This window comes from Dipteris shenzhenensis, chromosome 13 (genome assembly GCF_047967505.1).
Source record: "Dipteris shenzhenensis isolate YYH24624 ecotype China chromosome 13, Dip_SZ_1.0, whole genome shotgun sequence".
Lineage (NCBI taxonomy): Eukaryota > Viridiplantae > Streptophyta > Polypodiopsida > Gleicheniales > Dipteridaceae > Dipteris > Dipteris shenzhenensis.
The window spans coordinates 49,972,629-49,993,918 of NC_141608.1; the positions used below are offsets into that span (position 1 = coordinate 49,972,629).

The window sequence follows — 21,290 nt, forward strand, 5'->3', positions numbered from 1 at the left end:
TGATTAAATGTTCTATTTAAATATCAATGGATGCAAAAGTATCTCAATTGGCTTCATCATTCTTCTAGTTTTTTCTCATAAGAGTGGTATAGTTCAATTTTATCTATTACACAAGGAAGGTGTATCTGATGGAATCCATTGTTCAACTTGATGGTTGTCCTTGGACCCCCTTCCAATAAAAACTACATTGTGTTCAATTTTGTCGTAAAACATCAATAGATGCAAAAAGAATTTCAAGTGGCCTCCTAGGCAATCATGATCATGCTTTATTTTCTTTTGTTCAGCATGAATTTTGTAGGCCTTCATAGCCTATTTCTGGCAAACAAGAGGTTGTTCCTAAGGGCTATGTTGAAGGTACAAGCTTTCTCAAAAATTGACTAAGCTATCCTATTTCTAACAAACAAAAGACTATCCATATGTTGAAAGTACACAGTTCTTCAAAAATTGTTTGAGCTATTTAAGAGCTATCTCAAAGGCATTAACAAAATACTTATTGTTGTGCATATCAATAACCTCGCCACACACAATAAGCTTCCACTATCAAGGGAATTTTTTTTGGGTGTAGTGTTTTTGGTTTTTTAGAAGGGGACATGTGCGGGGTGGTTATTGATTAGTTTGTAGGAGCATGGTAGGGATGTCATAGTTTTAGTTATTTAACGTTTAGTTGATGCTCTAGTGTGACCACAATAAGCAAGGGCTCACAAATGGAAGGTAAATAATTTTGGCCTTGGAAGAGTTGCTTAAACAAGGATTTAACTTCTTTGGTTGCATATGACCACAAACAAGTAAATTGATGTTTGTGTTACAATGCAAAATAAAACACATAAAGATACACAACCATTTACACGCACACATAAGCTTGAACTGTATTCATATCTCTATATCTAATCTAACTACTCCCTTAAGGAAGAGTTTCGAGGGGAAAATGTTGGGCATGTTAGGTGCTGTTGAAAGGTGGAGTGGAGAGGAGTTGTTGGGCACGCCACCTGGAGCTGCAGGGTGCAGTGGAGAGGGGCCATATGACGCTGGAAGGTGGAGTGGAGACTAGATAAGAGAAGCTAGAGTGGGGCAGGACAATTCAATTCAAGAATATAGACCTGAGACGACTAGTAGCACCATAGGAGCACCAATTAGCACTCAAAGGACTTGAGCTTGGAGCATACGAGACTGTGAAGCAAATTGCCACGAATAGCAAACAGGCAGAGTAGCAAACTAACATGATGAGTGCTAGTCATTACTGCTCAGACAGAGGCACATGATACAGAAAGAAATCTATACGCTACCTAAGAATGTAGCAGTTGCGTTAGCAAAAAAGAGACAACACACTGTGCACGAGAGCCAAATTGTGAAATGGCACTTAGACATGGCCGGAAACAGTCCAAAGGACAATGACATGGCAAAAGTGTGAGACAAAACCAGGGCTTAACACATGGAAAAACACAAGATTGGCATGTGCGTGTGTGTGCGCTTCAATAAATAAATATTCATTTATTTATATACATATAGATATAAATATAACTATATAAATATGATTATGTAAAGCGCGATGAATGCTAGCTGTGAGGGTAGAGGCCCAAAATGGCAAAAAGAAATCTACGTGCTACCCAAGAAAGCAACAGCTGAGCTAGCAAAAAAGAGACAACAAACTGACTGCGCACAAGAGCCAGACTACGAAATGGCACTCTGACATGGCCAGAAACAGTCCACAGAACAATGACTCGGAAGAACTGTAGGACAAAACCCAACCCTGACACATGGAAAAACACAAGATTGACATATAAATATGAGACAACAAACTGACCGTGCATGAGAGCCAGACTATGAAATGGCACTCTAATGTGGCCAGAAACAGTCCAAAGGACAATGATGTGGCAGAAGCGTGGGACAAAACCCAAGCTTGTTGACACATGGAAAAACACAAGATTGGCATATAGATATATAAATATTAACATTAGTATGTATGTATGTATGTATGCATGTATTTATTTATTTATATACATATAGATATCAATATAACTATATAAATATGAATATAGACACATACGTGGCACAATAAATGCTAGCCGCGCGAGCGGAGGCCCAGTATGGCAGAAAAAATATATGTGCTACCCAAAAATGCAACAGCTGAGGTAGAAAAAAAGAGACAGCAAACTGATTGTGCACGAGAGCCAGACTACGAAACGGTACTCTAACGTGGCCAAAAATAGTCCAAAGGGCAATGATGCGGTAGAAGTGTTGGATAAAATTCGAGCTTGACACATGGAAAAACACAAGATTGGCATATAAATATTAACATGTATGTATTTATGTATGTATGCATGCATGCATACATACATACATACATGTATGTGTGTGTGTGAGTGAGAGAGAAAGAGAGAGAGAGAGAGAGAGAGAGAGAGAGAGAGAGAGAGAGAGAGAGAGAGAGAGAGTGGAGGTGTGTGCATGATGAGAGAGGAGTAATTGTACATGTGTGGAGAGACACACACACTCAAGCATGTGTAGAGAATTAACAGATGTGCATGTGTGTCCACTAGGCAAACACACACATGTAAATGTGTAGACATATAGGCCTACATACATACGCTTACAAGAGCATACATACACTTGACTCCATGCACACACACACATGGAGAGAGAGAGAGAGAGAGAGAGTGAGTCATGTAGGCAATGCTAAGTGTTAATCAAGATGTAGATGGAAATTTTCATTAAAATATTGAGATTTATAAATGAAGCTTGAAATTTTATTCTTGAAATTAAAGATATCCAACGTGAGACTCAAGGGAGCGGGTCTCTAACCAGTCATAGAGGGGTCAAACTACTCGTTAGTAGAGTGGATGGAAAAGTGAGCGAGCAGGCCAACAGCAGCTGCTCGTGATGATTGGGTTGCAATCAAAATTACATTTTGAGTCTTGCAAGCACATCCACAAACATCTCCTTGGTGGGATTGGTGGAGCTTCTCTAGCTCTGCTGCTTGCCTTCCAAAGCGCTCCATATCTGCAATCTACGGCCCTGTCTCCGTGGGAGTCGTCATGTTCACGGTTCCCAGTGGTTATCTTGGGCCTTAATCGAGACGCGCAAGTTGAATTCTCATGAATTGTATGGATATATCTGGGCCTTGCTAGCTTCCATGCGACAATTCGATCCTGGTTTGGATGACTAGAACATTAGCGTGATGTTGCTCTAACGCCAGACAGTTCGTCGACTGCAAGCATGGTTCATCTACAGACAGAAGATTTGCGGAATAAGGATTTAAGCTTGCATCCTGCTTCGTGGTTTGAAGATCATGTTAAGAACTGGGCGGGCCTTGTTCTAGATGAGAAAAAGAGGTCCGTCCGTTTACATTCCCTTCATGGAACGTGGTTGGAAAAGCAAAAGCCCCTTGACAGAACTATGCAGTTCTGGAGACGTTCACTTGCTATATATGCGAGTTACAAGGTGACATTTTATTGCAGTGTGTTTGCAAGTGTCTGTATCTTCCTTGTTCTCTCTCCCTCTCTCCTCTCTTTTAGCCTCTTTTAGTTTCTCCGTATATGAAAACGCATTCATAAAAGTGCACGAGAACGAATAGCGACCATATTGGTCTAGTTAGATCGGAAGATTTCATAGCTTGTTTATTTGGATGAGGTTCATTATGGTCCAGCTTTGTCAATTACGGACACGATTTCTTAAGAACAAGGAGGCGCAAGACAAAGCTTGGGAGGATCAGCACGAATGGGCCGCTACAAAAGTGCACTCCTTGTGTTCTGAACTTGGAGGTTTCTTTTTAAAGGTGCCCCTAACTCTTTGTTCCTTCTGTGGCGGAAGTCACGATGTAGAGTGCATTTTTTGCGGTTTCTGAGGACTCACAGATGATTGTTATGGCAAACAGGTAGCGCAACTGATAGGTAAACCGGATTTGGCCCCAGATGCTTGGGTGAGGAAGCTCGTGACCCTTTGCGATGCCGCACCTTCAACTCCATTTCCCAGTATGAAAATAGTTCTTGAACGGGAATTGGGAATGGCAACAGAAGACCTATTTGAGGAGTTTCACAAAGATCCAATTGGTTCTGCTTCTATTGCCCAGGTTGAAGTCAAGTTCCAGATAGTAGCGTTATCAAAGGAATTGCACTCTTCTATCGAAGTCTTACTTCTTTTTGTCGACATGAGCAAGAAGCAAAAACTTATGTGATTGTGCAGGTTCACCGAGCAAGAATCAAGGGTGCTAAACATGATGTTGCAGTGAAGGTGTGCCATCCTATGTTCTATCATAAAGCAGCGTGAATGTTTCTGGGTGCACAAAGTGTGCGGTAAAAGTGTTGAGGAGAGAGGAGAGGCGGAATTGGAACAGAATAGATTGGAAGTCTATGTTAATTTTCTGCAGCCAGGAAAGCCTCGCATTGGATCAAAACCTTCATAGCACTAAATTTAATGTCAAAACTTCAAAAGAACAGCAAACAAAATTTGCAATACTCTGTTTTTTGCATACTTGGAGATGAGTAAAGCATTTGCAAAAATCAACATGTGCTCTACGTCTTTCCCACTATAGTTGCACAAGAGTAATGACAGTTGGTTTTGTAGGCCCAAGTATCTTTGCAGACTTGGTTGTGCTGTCAGCTGACATGTGAAATAAATTGGCGAGTCATGTATGGCGAAAAATATGAATCTTTGTCTCCTCTCCTAATGGTACCCTGTAGTGCACCACTGAGTAAAGGACAGTTGCCAGGCCGAAATTTTAGCTTCTTGAAATTTCAAAGATGGAGGGCACGTGGTGTTGCAATGCAGGGCTGAATGGGAATTGAAAAATGCCTAGACGTGCTGATTGAGGTGGAGAGATGAGATGTCCAGAAGGAACGAAAATGATGGGCCCTCCCATATAGAAAGGTGATGCTGAAGAGAATCGTACCACTACCATACCTTATTTGAAGGCCTAAGTGAGCCCTAGTTTGAAGTCCCAAGGGCCTACCTCACTAACCTTAGTGACACCTTTTCTTCTGCTGGGAATATTTTGGTCCTTTAGAGTTTCTGCTGTAGCTGTAACATTATGTTCTGTGATATGCTGCAATCATAAATGCCTGATACGCCGTACAACAAGCAAAACCACGTAGCATTGCCAAATTTTTGACTTGCCTCACAATTGCATATTCATTTGAAATTGCCTCTTCCATGCCTTGAGGTGCTCCTTTTTAGAGAGTACTGTGCTATATCGATCCCATGCTCTCTCATGATCAAGACTTGAATTTTAAGGAAAGATATCCATTAATAGCATCCCATAATTCGCAAAACATTAGTGCGAAGGTTCAGAGTGGATGTGAATGAGTCCTCCCCCTACTTTGGTACGGAGTGTACCAAGAAGGCATATTTACCATGATATTGCACAAAGGAGATCCCAGATCAAGAGTATTCCAAACAATTGAAAAGGACAGCATAATGACATGACAAATAACGTGTCTAGTACAATTCTCAATACAACTTAGAGCTCAGGGCTCTTCTTTTATAGACCAGGCCTAGCTTGTGTTTTTCCAAAAGCTAGAGGAGGGCCTTGTGCCCTATATAAGGAGGGCCTTTGTGCCCTCATATCTCATTCTCTGGAGCAGCAGATTTACAGCAGACAGGAGCAGCAGATAGGGCTTCCTTGGGCCTTTTCCCAGAAGGTGAAGGAGACCTAAAGAAGGCTGCAGACTGAGCTAGTAAGTGCTGCCTACCTAGGCTGATCTACAGGCAGTAAGGTAGAGAGAACCAGAAGTCTATAGACGCTCGAGGTGGAGCACGCGGGCTCGAGTCTAGAGATATCCAGCAGATAGGAGAAGTACCTTGTGGTAAGATCAAAGGACCACACCATTGGTGGGACTTTGGATCTCTCTCTTTTGTATTGTGTCCATAGCTTTGGACGGAAATATATTATTTTGGTTGTTTCTCTATCTGGCTGGTTCATTGTCTATTGATGAGTCTGCACATCTATTTTATGCACATAAGTTAAGAAGTTTGTGATTCCACACCCTACATCACACTGTGTGAGCTCCTGGGCAATTACTATTAATCTTCCGCTGTGCGTACCCTCTGTTGGGTCATTTCTAACAACGCTCTCTTGAAATCAATCTTGCTGAAAATCATGGCTCCTTTCAACCTGTGCATAACATCGTCTATGTGAGGAACTGGGAACCTATTATCAATGGTCATCTTGTTGAGGGCTCTGTAATCTACACACATTCGATACGACCGAAAGAGTGGACGATTTGGGGGCTCACTTCCTGGAATGGGCTCATTGGTGTGACCTTCGGGTTGCTTTGGAGGTGGATCCCTGGCAAAGAATCTGAAAAACAATCTTTGGAAGTATCTAGTAACTGGAATTTCTCTCTATCCTAAGGATCTAATTCAGCTTCCGGCTTATCTTCTTTTTCTCCAACAAAAGTCATGTGAGTAGAAGTAGAGGGTTTTATTGCTTTTCCAACGGATACACTTGATACAATTAGAATGGTCTCTCCTCTCCCTTTGGCAACAATCCAATGTTCCTTGTCTCTATGCTTGAAAACAAGCATTCTCTTTGGCATCACCAGATGAACCCTTTTATGTGGAACCAAGGCATTCCCAAACTACATCGAATTGGTCCAAAGGTGAAACAAAAAAGTCTTCTTCATCCACAATCCTGTACATGGATTCCGAGCTTGCATGTGAGTGGAGGTATTGCTATTGTGAAAGATTTGTCGGGCATCAAGAGGCTGTTCGAGTTCTTTCGTCTTGATCCCTAGTTGCAAGGCGAGATCATGTGAGAGGAAGCTATCTGTTGCATCTGCATCAAATGAAATTAGCACACTCTGCTGTATTACTTTGCCCCATGAAAGGCAAAGCTCTTTGGCCTCGGGATCGGCCACTCTCGCAGAACATCGAGAACCGCTCCCACCAAGGTCTTGGCAGTTCTTGAGGCATTTTTGGCTCCCTCAAAGCTTGAGATTTTTTGGGGCATTGGGCAGCCATATTCCCTTCTTTTACACAATGGAAGCACTTTCTTTCCTTTCGGAAGGTCTTGTGCTGTTCTCGAGTGAACTTAGATTTTCCTTTGAAGGGCTTTGATCAACCCCTTGGCTTCGGAGGCTGAAACTTCTTTTGACTTTGTGCAAGTACCATATTCCTTCTGAGGATATCCCCATCCTTTCCTTTTGACACTTGCTACTATCCGTCACAATTTCTCTCACAAACCTTCTTTCATCAACTTGACCACTGAGGCTGAATGCATCAAATCTTGAAGTTTTGTCTTGGATTAAATACTTAATTGGGCACGGATACTAGGATGTCAACCACCCCTATACTTTCGAAGCTTAGTCTTTTCCTTGAAGGGAGTGATCTGAAGATAAGCCTAGGAGAATGCCTTTGATAACTTCTTTTGGCTTGGACATAATCTCCTAGAATAAGTGCTGAAATCGAGGTATTTGCTTCGACGACTAGTACTCTTGGATTCTCTTGCTTTAACAAAGTAGATCAGGCTGAAAATAACACTGGATCATTGAAAGCAAGGCAGGCTGTTCTGAATCGCACTTTTTGGCAGCTCCCAAAGCTTGAACAAAGTTGAATATGAAACAATAGATCAGTAAAAGGATTTTCTGGGCAAAGCTGAATCCAAATAAGCTGATTGGGACTGAAAACAGGGTTGAATCTTCCACAGAGGATTTTCACAAATACTTGGGGTTGTCCATAGATGAATTCGCTCAGGATTTTGAGCCTGATTTGGGTCGAACTAACTGGCTGAAGCAAGCTGTTTTGATGTGTGATCCAATATGGAGCTGTTTTGATTTGCGATCCTATATGGAGCTGCTCGTCTGAATTCTTGCGTTGAACAACTCATTGCAGGCTCCTCCAATCTCGCTGCTTTTATGACTTGATCTGTTAGTTCTTTGATTGCTACCACCAAAGAAAGTGACAGGGCTGGCTCTGATACCACTGAAACCTCAAAAAAGATCTTCAACTCAGCTCCTTTGGTTGAATCACAGCACCTGGGTGAGAATTTGGACGCGGGAAATGTTGGAGAAGTCTCCCCATCTGTAAGCCCCCATATGAGGACAGCATGGGGAGGTGTACTAAGGCTGCTGTGGCTGCCACATGGGCAGCATAGTCGATGCCATGTAGGCAGCATTCAAGCATTCAAAAGAGGGAACATGGGGCTGCCACATGGGCAGCACATGAACTGCCATGTGGGCAGCACAAAGGAGTGCATAATGGGATCGCTTTGCAGGCCAGGGGATGCCACATGATCAGAACAGCACTGCCAGCAGCAGATCTGGAGGGCTGGAGGCTGGTGTCAGTATCATGGGTGCCTGCAAAGAACATACGGAAAGCTGGCACAGCTTATGCGGGGCTGTTCATGTTAGAAAAGACCCAACAGAGGGTACACACAGCGGAAGACTTATAGTAATGCCCAGGAGCTCAGGGTTGTGGAATCACAAACTTCTTTACTTATGTGCATAAAATAGATGTGCGGACTCATCAATAGATACTTATGTGCATGAAATAGATGTGCAGACTCATCAATAGATAATGAACCAGCCAGATAGAGAAACCACCAAAACAATATATTTCCGTCCAAAACTATGGACACAATACAAAAGAGATAGATCCAGAGTCCCACCAATGGTGTGGTCCTCTGATCTAACCACAAGGTCCTTCTCCTATCAGCCAGTTATCTCTAGACTTGAGTCCGCGTGCTCCACCTCGAGCGTCTGTAGACTTTCTGTCCAGTGTGTTCTTCTCCACCTTACTGCCTGTGAATCAGCCTAGGTGGGCAGCCTCTGCCAAGCTTTGTCTGCAGCACACAGGTCCCCTTGGTCCTCCTGAATGTAGGCCCCAGGATAGCTGTTCCACTGCTCCAACCTGCTTGTGAATGGCTGCTCCAGAAGGTGTGATGATCTCAGCACCTTGCTGCCCTAGAAGACAGCCAAGGTCCAGCCCTTCCTGGCTAAGTCTGCAGCCCTTGTTGCACTCTCTCACCTCCTGTAGATAGGCCCAGAGAGTAGGTTCCTGCTGCTCCTTTCTGCCCTGGAACTGCTGGCTATGCTGGATGTGAAATGAGGCGTGTGGCCTCTGCTTTTATAGGCCCCAAGGGCCCCTTGAAGTAACCGACCAGGCAGCCCTAAATGGGCCGACTGGCTGGTCTGTTTGGGCCGACCAGTCTGCCCCAAAACCAGCCCTTTAAGGGCTCCAAAAACTAGGGCCCTTTGGCCCACACTTCTAGGGATTTGGGCCGTCCAATCTAGGCAAGGGCCGAGCCTATATAAGGCATGCCTCTTCCCACTGGCAGCCCCATTTGCTGCTCCCCCAGGCCCCAGCCATGTCAGCGCCACCCTGCTGCTGCTGGTTCTGCCCTCTGCCAGGCTCTTCTCCAGCCACGTGTGCAGCGCTGTACTGAACCGTACTGCTGCTGATGTCATCGTGCCCTGCCAGGTCAGATCTAGGGCTTGCTGTCCCTGCCTTCTGCTCCTTCCACAGGTTCCGTCCTTTGCAGCCTTCTTCTCTTGTGAGGTGCTGCCCATGTGGCAGGCCCTTGTCTCTCTCTTCTCTCTGGGCATCTTCTGCCCTAGGTCTCCCTCCCCCACGCTCTCGTCATTTGGGGGCTTACAGATGGGGAGGTGACCTTTCCAACACCCCCTCTCAGCGACACATCTCGGCCCAATGCCAAGATGTCGATGAAGATGCTCCAGTAACTCCCTGGTCGTAGTCCTCTGGAAGTTTTCAATGTCGAAATCTTTTCTTGGCTTGTCATCTAGTGGCTCTTGCTCCACCAGGTCCGGTTCCGTTTCCGCACACCATCTTGGTACACAGGTCCATCTTTGGTAGCACCTCCTGGCACCACCTCCTTCAGTCACATTCTCGCCTCTGAACTCGAGCAAACCAGCCGTCACGATCTTCCAGTTGTCCCCCTCATAATGAGTGAACAACTTGGAGTCTTCCAGGCACCATGCTCTGAGGGTCTAATTCAACCGGTCCTTCCTTTGGCAAGGTCTGCAACAAAAGTACATCTCCAGATAACCTTGACCGTGAACTTTTAAACGCACCTGACTGAACCCGAGTCACCCTCCTTCTTGCAAGGGCACAATCCTCCAGTCGTGGAAGTCGATTCCCAAGAGCTTTTGAATCAGGGTCGTCCTTCAGCAAGGTCCCTGCCTTCAGGCTCCCACACCTGTGAGCCTCCTACTTGGGCTTTGATACCATGTGTTAGAAAAGACCCAACAGAGGGTATGCACAGCGGAAGACTTATAGTAAGCCCAGGAGCTCACACAGTGTGTGTGTGGGTTGTGGAATCACAAACTTCTTTACTTATGTGCATAAAATAGATGTGCAGACTCATCAATAGATAATGAACTAGCCAGATAGAGAAACCACCAAAACAATATATTTCTGTCCAAAACTATGGACACAATACAAAAGAGATAGATCCAGAGTCCCACCAATGGTGTGTCCTCTGATCTGACCACAAGGTCCTTCTTCTATCAGCGAGTTATCTCTAGACTCGAGTCCGCGTGCTCCACCTCAGCGTCTGTAGACCGTCCGTCCAGTGTGTTCTTCTCCACCTTACTGCCCTGTGAATCAGCCTAGGTGGGCAGCCTCTGCCAAGCTTTGTCTGCAGCACACAGGTCCCCTTGGTCCTCCTGAATGTAGGCCCCAAGATAGCTGTTCCACTGCTCCAACCTGCTTGTGAATGGCTGCTCCAGAAGGTGTGATGATCTCAGCACCTTGCTGCCCTAGAATACAGCCAAGGTCCAGACCTTCCTGGCTAAGTCTGCAGCCCTTGTTGCACTCTCTCGCCTCCTGTAGATAGGCCTAGAGAGTAGGTTCCTGCTGCTCCTTTCTGCCCTGGAACTGCTGGCTATGCTGGATGTGAAATGAGGCGTGTGGCCTCTGCTTTTATAGGCCCCAAGGGCCCCTTGAAGTAACCGACCAGGCAGCCCTAAATGGGCCGACTGGCTGGTCTGTAAACTTGGAAAGTATGCACCATGTACCGGAAAGATTTTGGTGATCCTTGTACAAAGAATCGTCCAAATAATGGTGTTGGTTGCATTTAAGTGCCTGTGCCAATCCCATATTGTATGTAGGTCCTTGAAAAAAATTGGCTTGTCACCTAATGAAAACTCTGCTTGATGACACTGTTCTTGAACCAATATTTTAATTTCCTTGATGGCCAGGGGGAGGAGGGGGAGGGAAGGGAATGAAGGTGGGGGAGTAGGGAATGGTGGCAGGGGGGGGAATGGAGGCGGGGGTCTAGGGGGGAGGGGAACTGAAAAGGAAGGCGGGAGAGATTGGGGGGGGGCAAAGGGAGGGCTAGTGAGTGGGGGAGTAAGGCTGAGAGGTGAAGCATCTGGGAGGGCTGGGAAGTGGAGAAAGAAAGAAAGAAGGAAAGTTTATTAAAGTCTTCGGAAGACCGTCTATGAGAGTGATAAAAACTGATACAACAAGCAGAAAGGGTGGAGCTACTAAACGAGCATCATCACCCACACTGAATGCTTAGAGGCGGGGGGGAGGGGGGACTAGCAGAGAGGCTACAAGAGAGGGGCTAGAGAGGCTACGGGAGGGGGGGTAGAGAGGCTACGAGAGGGCGGAGTGGCTATGAGAGGGGGGGTGGAGAGACTACAAGAGAGAGAGAGACTACGGGAGGGGGGGCGGAGAGGCTATGAGAGGGGGGGCGGAGAGGCTAGGGGAGGGGGGGCGGAGAGTCAATGAAGAACTCTGGGGTCATAGGCTTGTTGCAATCATTTGTGAAGGTATTGCCTGCTACTGGCGAGATGTATTAACGTCCACGGAGGCCTCACGGGCCTATGGGACAAAGTACAACAAATGGAAAGAAACTCATACAAGTCACAAAGGGATGAAACAAAGGGTGCGCTAGGGCTCAGCAACAGTCCACAAGTGGCAATTGTTTCTTTTTGGGCAAAGCTTGTATTTCTTGGTTAAGCAAGAAACAATCTACAGTGGCTACCGCTTCATGTGAAGCTGAGTAGAGGGCAGCTTTCACAGTGACAGTTGAATGTGTTTGGCTGCGTCGTTTATTTGCTGATCTTCATCTTTCATTTGAGGGTCCTTCTCCAATTCTCACTGATAGTCAGAGTGCTATTGCAGTGGCAAAGAATCATGTGTTTCATGCTCGCACGAAGCACATTGAGGTTCACTATCACAACGTCAGAGAGAAGTTGCATGCAGAGAGATCAGTATGATCTATGTGTCAACACATGACAACATTGCAGACGTTTTCACCAAAGCACTTCCACGTGAAAAGTTTGAGGCATTGAACTATATAGCTCAAAATCTCTCAACAAAAACTGAGAAAGTTGGGACTCAGTAGCCGAAACCCGGCATTGTGGTGGCTCTCCATTGGGCCACAAAGGTATCTCAGATTTGCATCTGTCGGGCTGTCTCCCGCTGTGGTAGAGGGCGTGGTCTCCTCGACCTCTGTATCCGAAGAGCTATATCAAGAGTGATGCCTCGTGTCGGGTGGTCTCCTCTAAGGAGGGCGGAGATGGGTCGAACCTCAATGGTGCGTGCTTTGGTTGCTCTCTATGTCGTGCGTGGACTGTGCGTCTCTCGCTCGCAAGTACTGTCCTGTCTCTCTCCGTTGATCCATGCTGCGCGATATGTCTGCTAACTTCTCCTCCCCTTGGTGGCTTGGAGCCAACTCGAATGCATGGAAGTCCATGACATGTCATTGTGGTCGGTTTGCCTGAGCATCCTATGGTGTTGCAATACCTGCTACTATCTGATCAGTCGTAGCAGCGTCTCCTCGACCTCTGTATCCGAAGAGCTATATCAAGAGTGATGCCTCGTGTCGGGTGGTCTCCTCTAAGGAGAGCGGAGATGGGTCGAACCTCAATCGTGCGTGCTTTGGTTGCTCTCTATGTCGTGTGTGGACTCTGCGTCTCTCGCTCGTAAGTATTGTCCTGTCTCTCTCCGTTGATCCATGCTGCGTGCATGTCTGCTAACTTCTCCTCCCCTCGGTGGCTTGGAGCCAACTCCAATGCATAGAAGTCCATGACATGCCGCTGTGGTCGGTCTGCCTCAGCATCCTGTGGTGCTGCAATACCTGCTGTTGTCTGATCTGTTGTAGCAGCGTCTCTTTGTGTCGTTGCATCTTGATCAAATAGAGCCCAATGCAGACCTGATCGTGGAAGTGGATCAGTCAGGAGAGTGGATCAAAGCCTTGCCCTTCGTGAAAGAGGCAATGATAGTGTCCCCAATCTCATAATAGCCTGGGTAGACACATAAGAAATGCTCCTCTGTCTCAACTGTCTCCTGTGTGCATAACCTGCAGATCCGCTGCTCTATAGGTATATTTCCCTGCCTCAATCCCCACTCCTCTATCCTCAAGGTACTAGGGTCTGATGATGAGTCCATCCCCCTCGACTTGGGTGGTGCGTTCATGTTGTACTGGAAGGGGGGCAGCCGGTCCATCAGGATACTGTGACTGGCAAAACCATGTGGAAACGTGTGCATGCCATGCATTAAAGTCCTCTGGAAACCCTTCAGGACCTATGGGACTGGAGACCACTATCAAAATGATGGTGGTTTGTTACATCCAGAATTTGAGAAATATTTATATATTGCTTGCTATGCTATGCTGCAAGCACATATTTTTCTAACTGCTGCACCTTATTGAGGACTTTGTTGCGGTGTACTAGCTATTGGGCTGGCATCTCAGAAGGGTTTTCAGACTGGTGGCATTGCTGCTGTATTTTTCCCTGATGTATGGGTACACTCAGCAATGGAGGATCATATGTTTCTCATTTTTTCTCTCTTTTGGGGGACACATTTTCATTTCGGGGCATTTCGGGTTTTGTCCACCTACCCTTCTCCACCTCTAATTCATGAGAGCTGGTCCTTGCTTGCAGATTAAATGGCGTTTTGTACCATAATATGTCCTCTCTGAGATAATTCTGCATTTCATACATGTCCATTTGATTGATTTCTCGTTTGTAGATGTCCATTTTTGGCCTTGGGTCTTGCCATCGTTTTTGTAGCATTTTCTGCATGACAAGATTTCTGATTTCTTGTCCATCCTTTTGGGATATTGGCAGCCCATATTTCCCACTGCTCCATCCTTTTAGTCCGTTCTTTGTGCCACCTTGCGGTTCTTGTGGCCTCCATTGCCTTGCATGGGATCCTGTTTGCATCCATCTTTTTGAGCTTGTTGAGGTAGGCCATGTATTGATTTCCACACACTCGTTCCACCTGTAGTTTTCCCCAAACTCAAGTCCCAAATATTTGTATGAGGTGGTTTCTTCCAAGGGTTCCCCTTCAAACATGAAGGCCATGTGCTTGTTTCCCGTCCCGATTGCCATGAATTTTTTGGCAATGTTTGCTTGCATTCTTGAGTGTTAGTGCAGAATTTGCCCAATGCATCTAGGTGTGTATGCATGTCTTTTCTGTCCTTTACAATGAGGACCACATCATTTGCGTAGATGAGATGGAGTAGGGCATAGCCTGCAATCTGAACTCCCCTCCTTACTGTGGGCTCTCATCCATTCTTTCAATTGATCAATGAAAAATCTTCCCTTGGTTGTAGGTGCCATCAGCTAGTGGTTGTGCCAGTTCGGGTAGCACCTTCTCATATAGTCTAAGGGTGGCTTCTCTCAGTGCTTGGCAGACTTGCATCTTTTCTAGCATTTCCCACAGTTTTTTGCGTAGTACTGTGTCAAATGCTTTCTTAAAGTCCACTGGAACCGGACCCACGTGTCATCACATATATGAGCGGCCATAGATGTGATTTGAAAGGGCAGCTACACCCCCAGAACCTCGGATTCCAGTGTCTCTTCTCAATGTCTTCCTGTAAGTTGATTCCCACGTATATCCTGTTACTGTTTGCAGCCCTCTCTTTGGATTCTCGTGTGTCTCCGTATAGAAAATGGTGTCTCTATCAATGTATGCCTCAGAAAAGCCTCCCGGATCTGACCAAAGAGTATCCCATGCAAGGCAATTTGATGACTTTACTTGTGACATGAGTTTGGATTACACACATTGCGTCTATCAGATCACCTTCTGGTTTTTATGACCTTGTGCTTTGGTCTACCAGTGACTGATGGGCCATTGCCCTCCAAAAGATTTTTTCGGTCATGGTTAAGGGACTCATTACCAGGTTCACCTTGCATACTTTGGTAGATGTGGATTGGGCATGGGACTGTTTTTCTTCAGGTATGCAGACTTTGATTAAAGAATATGGCAAATGCTACCTGAGTGATTTGCGCTAGAAAGTGGCTGATGCAAAGGTTCAGATTCAGCATTTTACTGCTGCTGCACAGCAACATTGGTTAACTTGCAGTCAGCAAACTGTTTTTCAAGCTGCCCTTAATTGCTTGGCACAGAATGATAAAAAGAAATCAAGAAAATGGCAGCTTTTCTCTCGTTAAAAAAGCCATGCAGGATACGGGCTGCTCTTCCAAGGATTTTTCCAAAGCTTACATACATCTCGCAAGATGCATGCCTTTACAGCTCCTGGACGATGAGTAATCAACAACTTCATGATGTGGTCCATCATTATTTTGCAGCTTTGTGTGCTGCCCCTCCTCCCTCTTTATCTGCAAAGTTGTTGCCAGAGACGTTTTCCTTTGCCATGTCCATCCAATTCGCTCTCTAGAGGAGGCAGAGTTGTTGGAGGTGCCATTCACGGAGAAAGAGTTGAAAGGGGGCATGATCTAAATTGGAACGTTCTAAATCAGTGTGTTGGGGTGGCCTAGATTTGTTGGAGTTGCCATTCATGGATAAAGAACTGAAAGGGCAATTATCTAATTGGGGTTGCCATTCATGGATAAAGAGCTGAAAAGGGCCATTCATGGAGTTGGAGTTGGAGTTGCCATTCATGGATAAAGACTCAAGAGCTGAAAGGGGCATTATCTAAATTGGGGCGTTCTAAATCCCGGGGTTGGGATGGCCTCATAGTGGAATTATTTACTGAATTTTGGATCAATTTAGCCCTATTCTTTTGTACATGATCAATGATGCCCGGCGGTTCTTTGCCCTCTTCTTGGAAGAAAGGCTTGCTGCGTTTGGTTCCCAAGATATGACAACATTTGTTGGATTGAAGGCCAATCACCTTAATGCGTGTGCTATAAGATCATGTCTAAAATGTTGGTATTGCGTTTTCACAAATCTTATATAGAGGCTTGCACCCAGCACAATATGGTTTTGTGTCTCGTAGGCAAATCATGGATAGCATTGCAATGCCTGTATTGGTATTGAATATGCCAAATATACGCATTAGGATGTTTTGATCATTCAGATAGATATTTGGAAAATCATTTGACACAGTTAGATGAGATTTTATTGTAGATGTCATGCAGCGGTTGGGCTTGTTGGAAAGGTCACCTCCCCATCTGTAAGCCCCCATATGAGGAGAGCATGGGGGGGGGGGCGAACTTGGGGTTTGAGAGACTGACACATGAGCAGCAGCATGGCTGCTATGTGGGCAAGAATCAAAGAGATGGAGGGTACCTGGGGATCTGCAGCAGCAAAAGGCAAAGCAGTAGCCAGCACAAGGAACCCGGAATAAAAGGCTATCACATGGCGCTGACATCTACAGGGTGTACGGCTCTGTACGGAATTGGAAAAGGGCCTGGCAGAGGCACAGTTATGGCAGGATGTGCAGGCGCAGATGTGGATCAGCAAATGGGGCTGCTAGGGGGCAGTGGCATGCTTTATATAAGGTTGGGCCCTTGCCTAAATTGGAGGGCCAAAGGGCCCTGGTTTTAGAGCCCTTATAGGGCTGGACCAGCCATAGACTGGTCGGCCAGTTTGCTGCAGGCTGGTCGGTATATTGGCCAGCCCTTGGGGCCCTATAAAAGGAGGTCCTTGTGGCCTCATTCATTATCACTTGGAGCAGCAGTTCAGGGAGCAGCAGGAGCAGCAGATCAGCCACTTGTGGGCCTCCATCCAGAAGGAGACAAGAGAGCTGTAGAGCTGCAGACCTAGCTCATAGTGCTGCCCACCTAGGCTGGTGCAAAGACAGCAAGGTGGAAGGGATTTGGACGGAAAGTCTACAGAAGCTCGAGGTGGAGCACGCGGGCTGGAGTCTAGAGATAACTGGCTGATAGGAGAAGGACCTTGTGGTAAGAGCAGAGGACCACACCATTGGTGGGACTTTGGATCTATATCTTTTGTATTGTGTCCATAGTTTTGGACGGAAATATATTTTGGTGAGGCTGGTTCATTGTCTATCGATGAGTCTGCACATCTATGTGATGCACATCAAGTAAAGAAGTTTGTGATTCCACACCCCGCACCACACTGTGTGAGCTCCTGGGCATTACTATAAGTCTTCTGCTGTGCGTACCCTCTGTTGGGTAATTTCTAACAGGGCTTCGGACCTAAAATGCAAAAGGTGGTTTATTGGCTTTAGAATGGGGGCACGGCATCTGCCCTCTTATCTGATGCCCTCTCTTCTCCATAGTCACTGGTTTGTTAGGGCTGCCCTCTCATTGCTTTGCTTTTTGCCATTGCTACCCATGCTCTCCTGATGCATATGGATGATTTGGTTTCGCACCAGTGTTTACATGGCATTGACTTTCCTGGAGGTGCTCCTTTTACTAACATGCCTACGCATATGATTTCTTCTTTCTCAGGAACTCAGCATCGGATGTACGGCATCTTATGCAGGCTCTTCATTTATTTGGCCTTGCAGCCAAATACTAACTCCTACCTTTGCATGCATGTGATTGGCACCGTATTTTATTACTTGGTTTGGTTTTGCCTTCTGATCAGATTGTGTGCCATTTGGCCTACTCCATTGGTTGGCATATTTCTTTGCCACAAGAAAGACTATGGGTGTTACAGAAGCTATTTCATAAGATAGATTATTGGAAGCTGGCCACATAGCCGTTACATGTTTGTCTTTGGATATTGCAGTCAATTATTATGGCCTATGTGCAGTTTCACTTGCCATTAATTCCTTGGTCTTTTACGTATATTGAGAAATTCATATCCAGGGCTATGGAATGCCTTTGGTGCACTAGAACTGATCATAAGGCGCTTCAGCTTGTTAATTACAAATATGTTAGTTTGCCCAAAATGCATGGGGGTTTAAATATTTTGAACATTCACACTTATGTGATAGCTCACAAGGCTACTCTTTTACTTACTTTTTTGGAGCAATGTCAGCCATGGACACTTAGCTCTCGTGCATGATTGCTTCCTCCGTATTGATACTCTTGGCAGTTGGATTGCTGCTCTTTTGGATGTTATTTTTGGGCATCTATGTGGAGGTATTCGTGGCTGTCCATTTTCTACTCGTCTGCTCCATGATTGGCAACTTCTGTTGGCACATCTGCATTGGTCAGGCCGTCCTTCGGATCCTGAAAAGACACTTCGTTTTAACAGGGTATACATTGGAGCCGTACCTTTGACCCCCGTTAGCTCATCTTCAGCTTAGAAATGTTTATTTTCTGCATCTGTTGGGTATCTCCACAGTAGATGATGTGGTGGATGATCAGGGTTTTAGACTTAGGGCTGAAGTGTGGAACTGTGGGATGAAGAATGAGAGCCAAAGGCTGCCCGCCGACCATTAACCTTGGTCGACTGGTCTACTGACCATTGACCAAGTCGGTCAAAAAAGTCAACGTTGATAAAAAATTTCAATGCATTGACTTTCGACCAAAAAGTCAACTCTATGTTTTTGACCTGCGATGATGTGGCATTGACTGTCTGTTGACTGTGTGCTGATTGCTAATTGCACAAGGCTACCTGCATCGCTGTATGGATGTTTGCGTGGCAGTTGACCTGGTTGCATACATTGGCACCAGCTACCATGGCCACATGCTTCTGGTCCCTGGATGCTTGTGACATCCCTTTCTGCTAAAACTCGACTAGGGTATGAAAGGAGCCTCCCATCGTGCTGATGATGTGACTATCTGTGGTATACTTAGATGATAAATCTTAAATCTGAATGCCTAGTTCATGAATCTTGAGGTGATCTCTAATCCTGAGCTGTAGGAACTGAATTCCTGGGTCTAGTGCTGACTTATGGTAAGGATATTGGCTGTGGGTTAATGCTATAGGATGATGCTCGATGTGGTTTTCCTCGGTGCATATAGGTGATAGGGACGGAGGAAGATTGGGTTTGAGAGAGGCATCCTAGTCTTGTTGTAGCCTTGTTGCTTGATGTAATACTGTATCTTGCTGTACTACTGTGTCTTGATGGCTCCGGTCTCGAACCCCTTGATTTACTGATATCAAAGATTGAGGTGGAACACCCTTACTCCAATGGATGAACTTGGACCCATCGCTTGGGATTTCGACATCCAAGCCTTGGTGCTGATAATCTGGTCGAACTGGTGCCACCATCACGCTCCCAAGATGACGTCCGCTGCTTGAGTAGGTGCGACCCTGAGTGGCTTAGAAATGCCCCATTCAAAGTCATTGGTTTCGTTGGCATAAGAGACAACTGAGCCGTCTGAGCTACTTTGGTGGAGGTGATGTCCTCGGAACTGCCGGAATCTTCCAGGATAAGGACCTTCTGACCATTGACTTACTCATTAAATTGAAACATATTGGGAAACTAATGAGGCTTCCCCTTCTGCTGAGCTTCAAGCTCCTGTATGACTATGAGGTTGTCCCTGTAGTCTGTTCTTCATCAAGCTCCTCAATGACCACTGAGGTTTTTGAAGTTGTTGCTGAACCACTTGACGCGATTTGTGTTGTTAGAAGCTTCTGGTAATGCAGGCAATCTTCCTTAATATGGCCCGGCACATGACAATGGAAGCATCAGTTCTCTTTGGCATAAGTGCTTGTGTTGCTTAATCCAAGTACACGCCATAGCCGTTGCTGTCCTTCGCCATTCATCTCTTCGTCTGCTGCCCATTCCCACCATCATCTGGCGTGGACTTCTTCCTGTTGACCTGCTTGGATCCTTGACCCTTGTGCATGAGCTCAAAATTCTGAGCAAGCTCATATGCACTCTCATAATCCTGTGGCTTGCAACTTCTGATGTACCACTGGATGTCAGTACACAGCCCATGGAGAAATTTCCTCAATTTTTGACTTTCCTCCAGCTGCAATTGTGTAAACACCTGAGTGAATTTATTGGCATAATGATTCACTGTCTCGGTGTCTCCTTGGCGTAGCTCGTAGAACTGACTGTGGAGCTTGTCTAGGTATTGCGGTGGCAGGAAAACTGATCGAAGATCTTTCACGAATTCCGTCCAGTTGTAAAAAGGTGTCTCCTCATTTGCATCATAGTGGTCCTTCTGCCACTTGGGCCACCAGGTGACCGCCTCGCCTATGAGGTGCATGGATGCTAGGATGCACTACTCGTCGTCCTTTGTAGGCATCACTGAAAAATAACTTTCAAATTGATTGAGCCACGAAGTCAACACTAAGGGTTCTTGCTTACCATCGTACTGTGTGAACTTGAGCTTCCCCGGGAAGGAGGGCTTGGCCGGAGGTGGAAGTCTCTCCGTTTCTCCCAACCCATTTGTTGGAGTAGAGAAATGAGAAGCTATCAGTCGTGTTCTTCCTTCTCTTCTCGAGCGGTACATTCTCGGAGCTCCTTGGCTTCCCGAGCCTCTCTATCGCGTTTGTCTTTTGCTTCCTGAGCTGCCCTTTCATCTTTTGAGCTTCCTGATTGCATTCTTCTTTTGTTTCCCGAGCGCGAGTCTTTTGCACTCTCTTGCGGCCTGCTCACGATCTTCCTGCATCTTCTGAAGCTAGGTCATGCGGGTGAAGAGAGCCTCAGACTGTTGTTGCTGCATCTACATCATAGCTTGCAACATGGTTGTCATGGCATACATGGAAGTGTCTGCAGGATTCTGTGGTGGGGGTGGTGGCGGCGGTTGAGACATTGAACCCTGATCCCCCCTGTGTTGGTGGTGTCCTTGCCGGATCTTGTGTGGACCATAAAACAATAGAGCTGCCCCTAAACTGACCCTCCCTACCTCAGAAAAGAAAACTGAAGCTCTGATACCGATGTAGCGGGAGATAGACTAATCCTCACTCTCTCTCCTGCTCAATACTAATTGCAACTATAAGATGATGCACTCAATGCACAAAGTGATGATGTGGATGTCAGTGAGAGAATCAGGGGGAGAGAATGTAGTGGACCTACGAAGAGGAAAAAGATACAACTGAATAATGAATGCCTAATGGGCTGAATACAATTGTATGAAGGGACTGAAACCCTCACTGCAAAACCAAAAAGACTAGAGTACCTAGAGGAGGTGAATCCTCACTAGATCCCTAAAGAGGCTGAGGCTACCCTGCTGGTCTGCTGCGGGGAGGCCTTTTGTTGCTGCTATATTGAGGGTTGAAGTGCCCAACTGTGGGATGAAGAATGAGGGCCAAAGGCTGCCTTATAG

The 21,290-nt window shown here is 45.9% G+C and overlaps 1 protein-coding gene across 1 annotated transcript in view; it reads left to right on the plus strand.

Moving 5' to 3' along the window:
• The first annotated feature begins 2,842 nt into the window (after positions 1-2,842).
• LOC147895532 (uncharacterized) overlaps positions 2,843-21,290 on the plus strand; it is a 101,305-nt gene continuing 82,857 nt past the window's right edge. The window contains exons 1-4 of the mRNA XM_087383559.1: positions 2,843-3,435; positions 3,641-3,769; positions 3,869-4,063; positions 4,177-4,224. Of these exons, the coding sequence (XP_087239685.1) occupies positions 3,211-3,435; positions 3,641-3,769; positions 3,869-4,063; positions 4,177-4,224 (597 nt within the window). The 5' untranslated portion in view covers positions 2,843-3,210. The remainder of the gene's footprint in view (positions 3,436-3,640; positions 3,770-3,868; positions 4,064-4,176; positions 4,225-21,290) is intronic.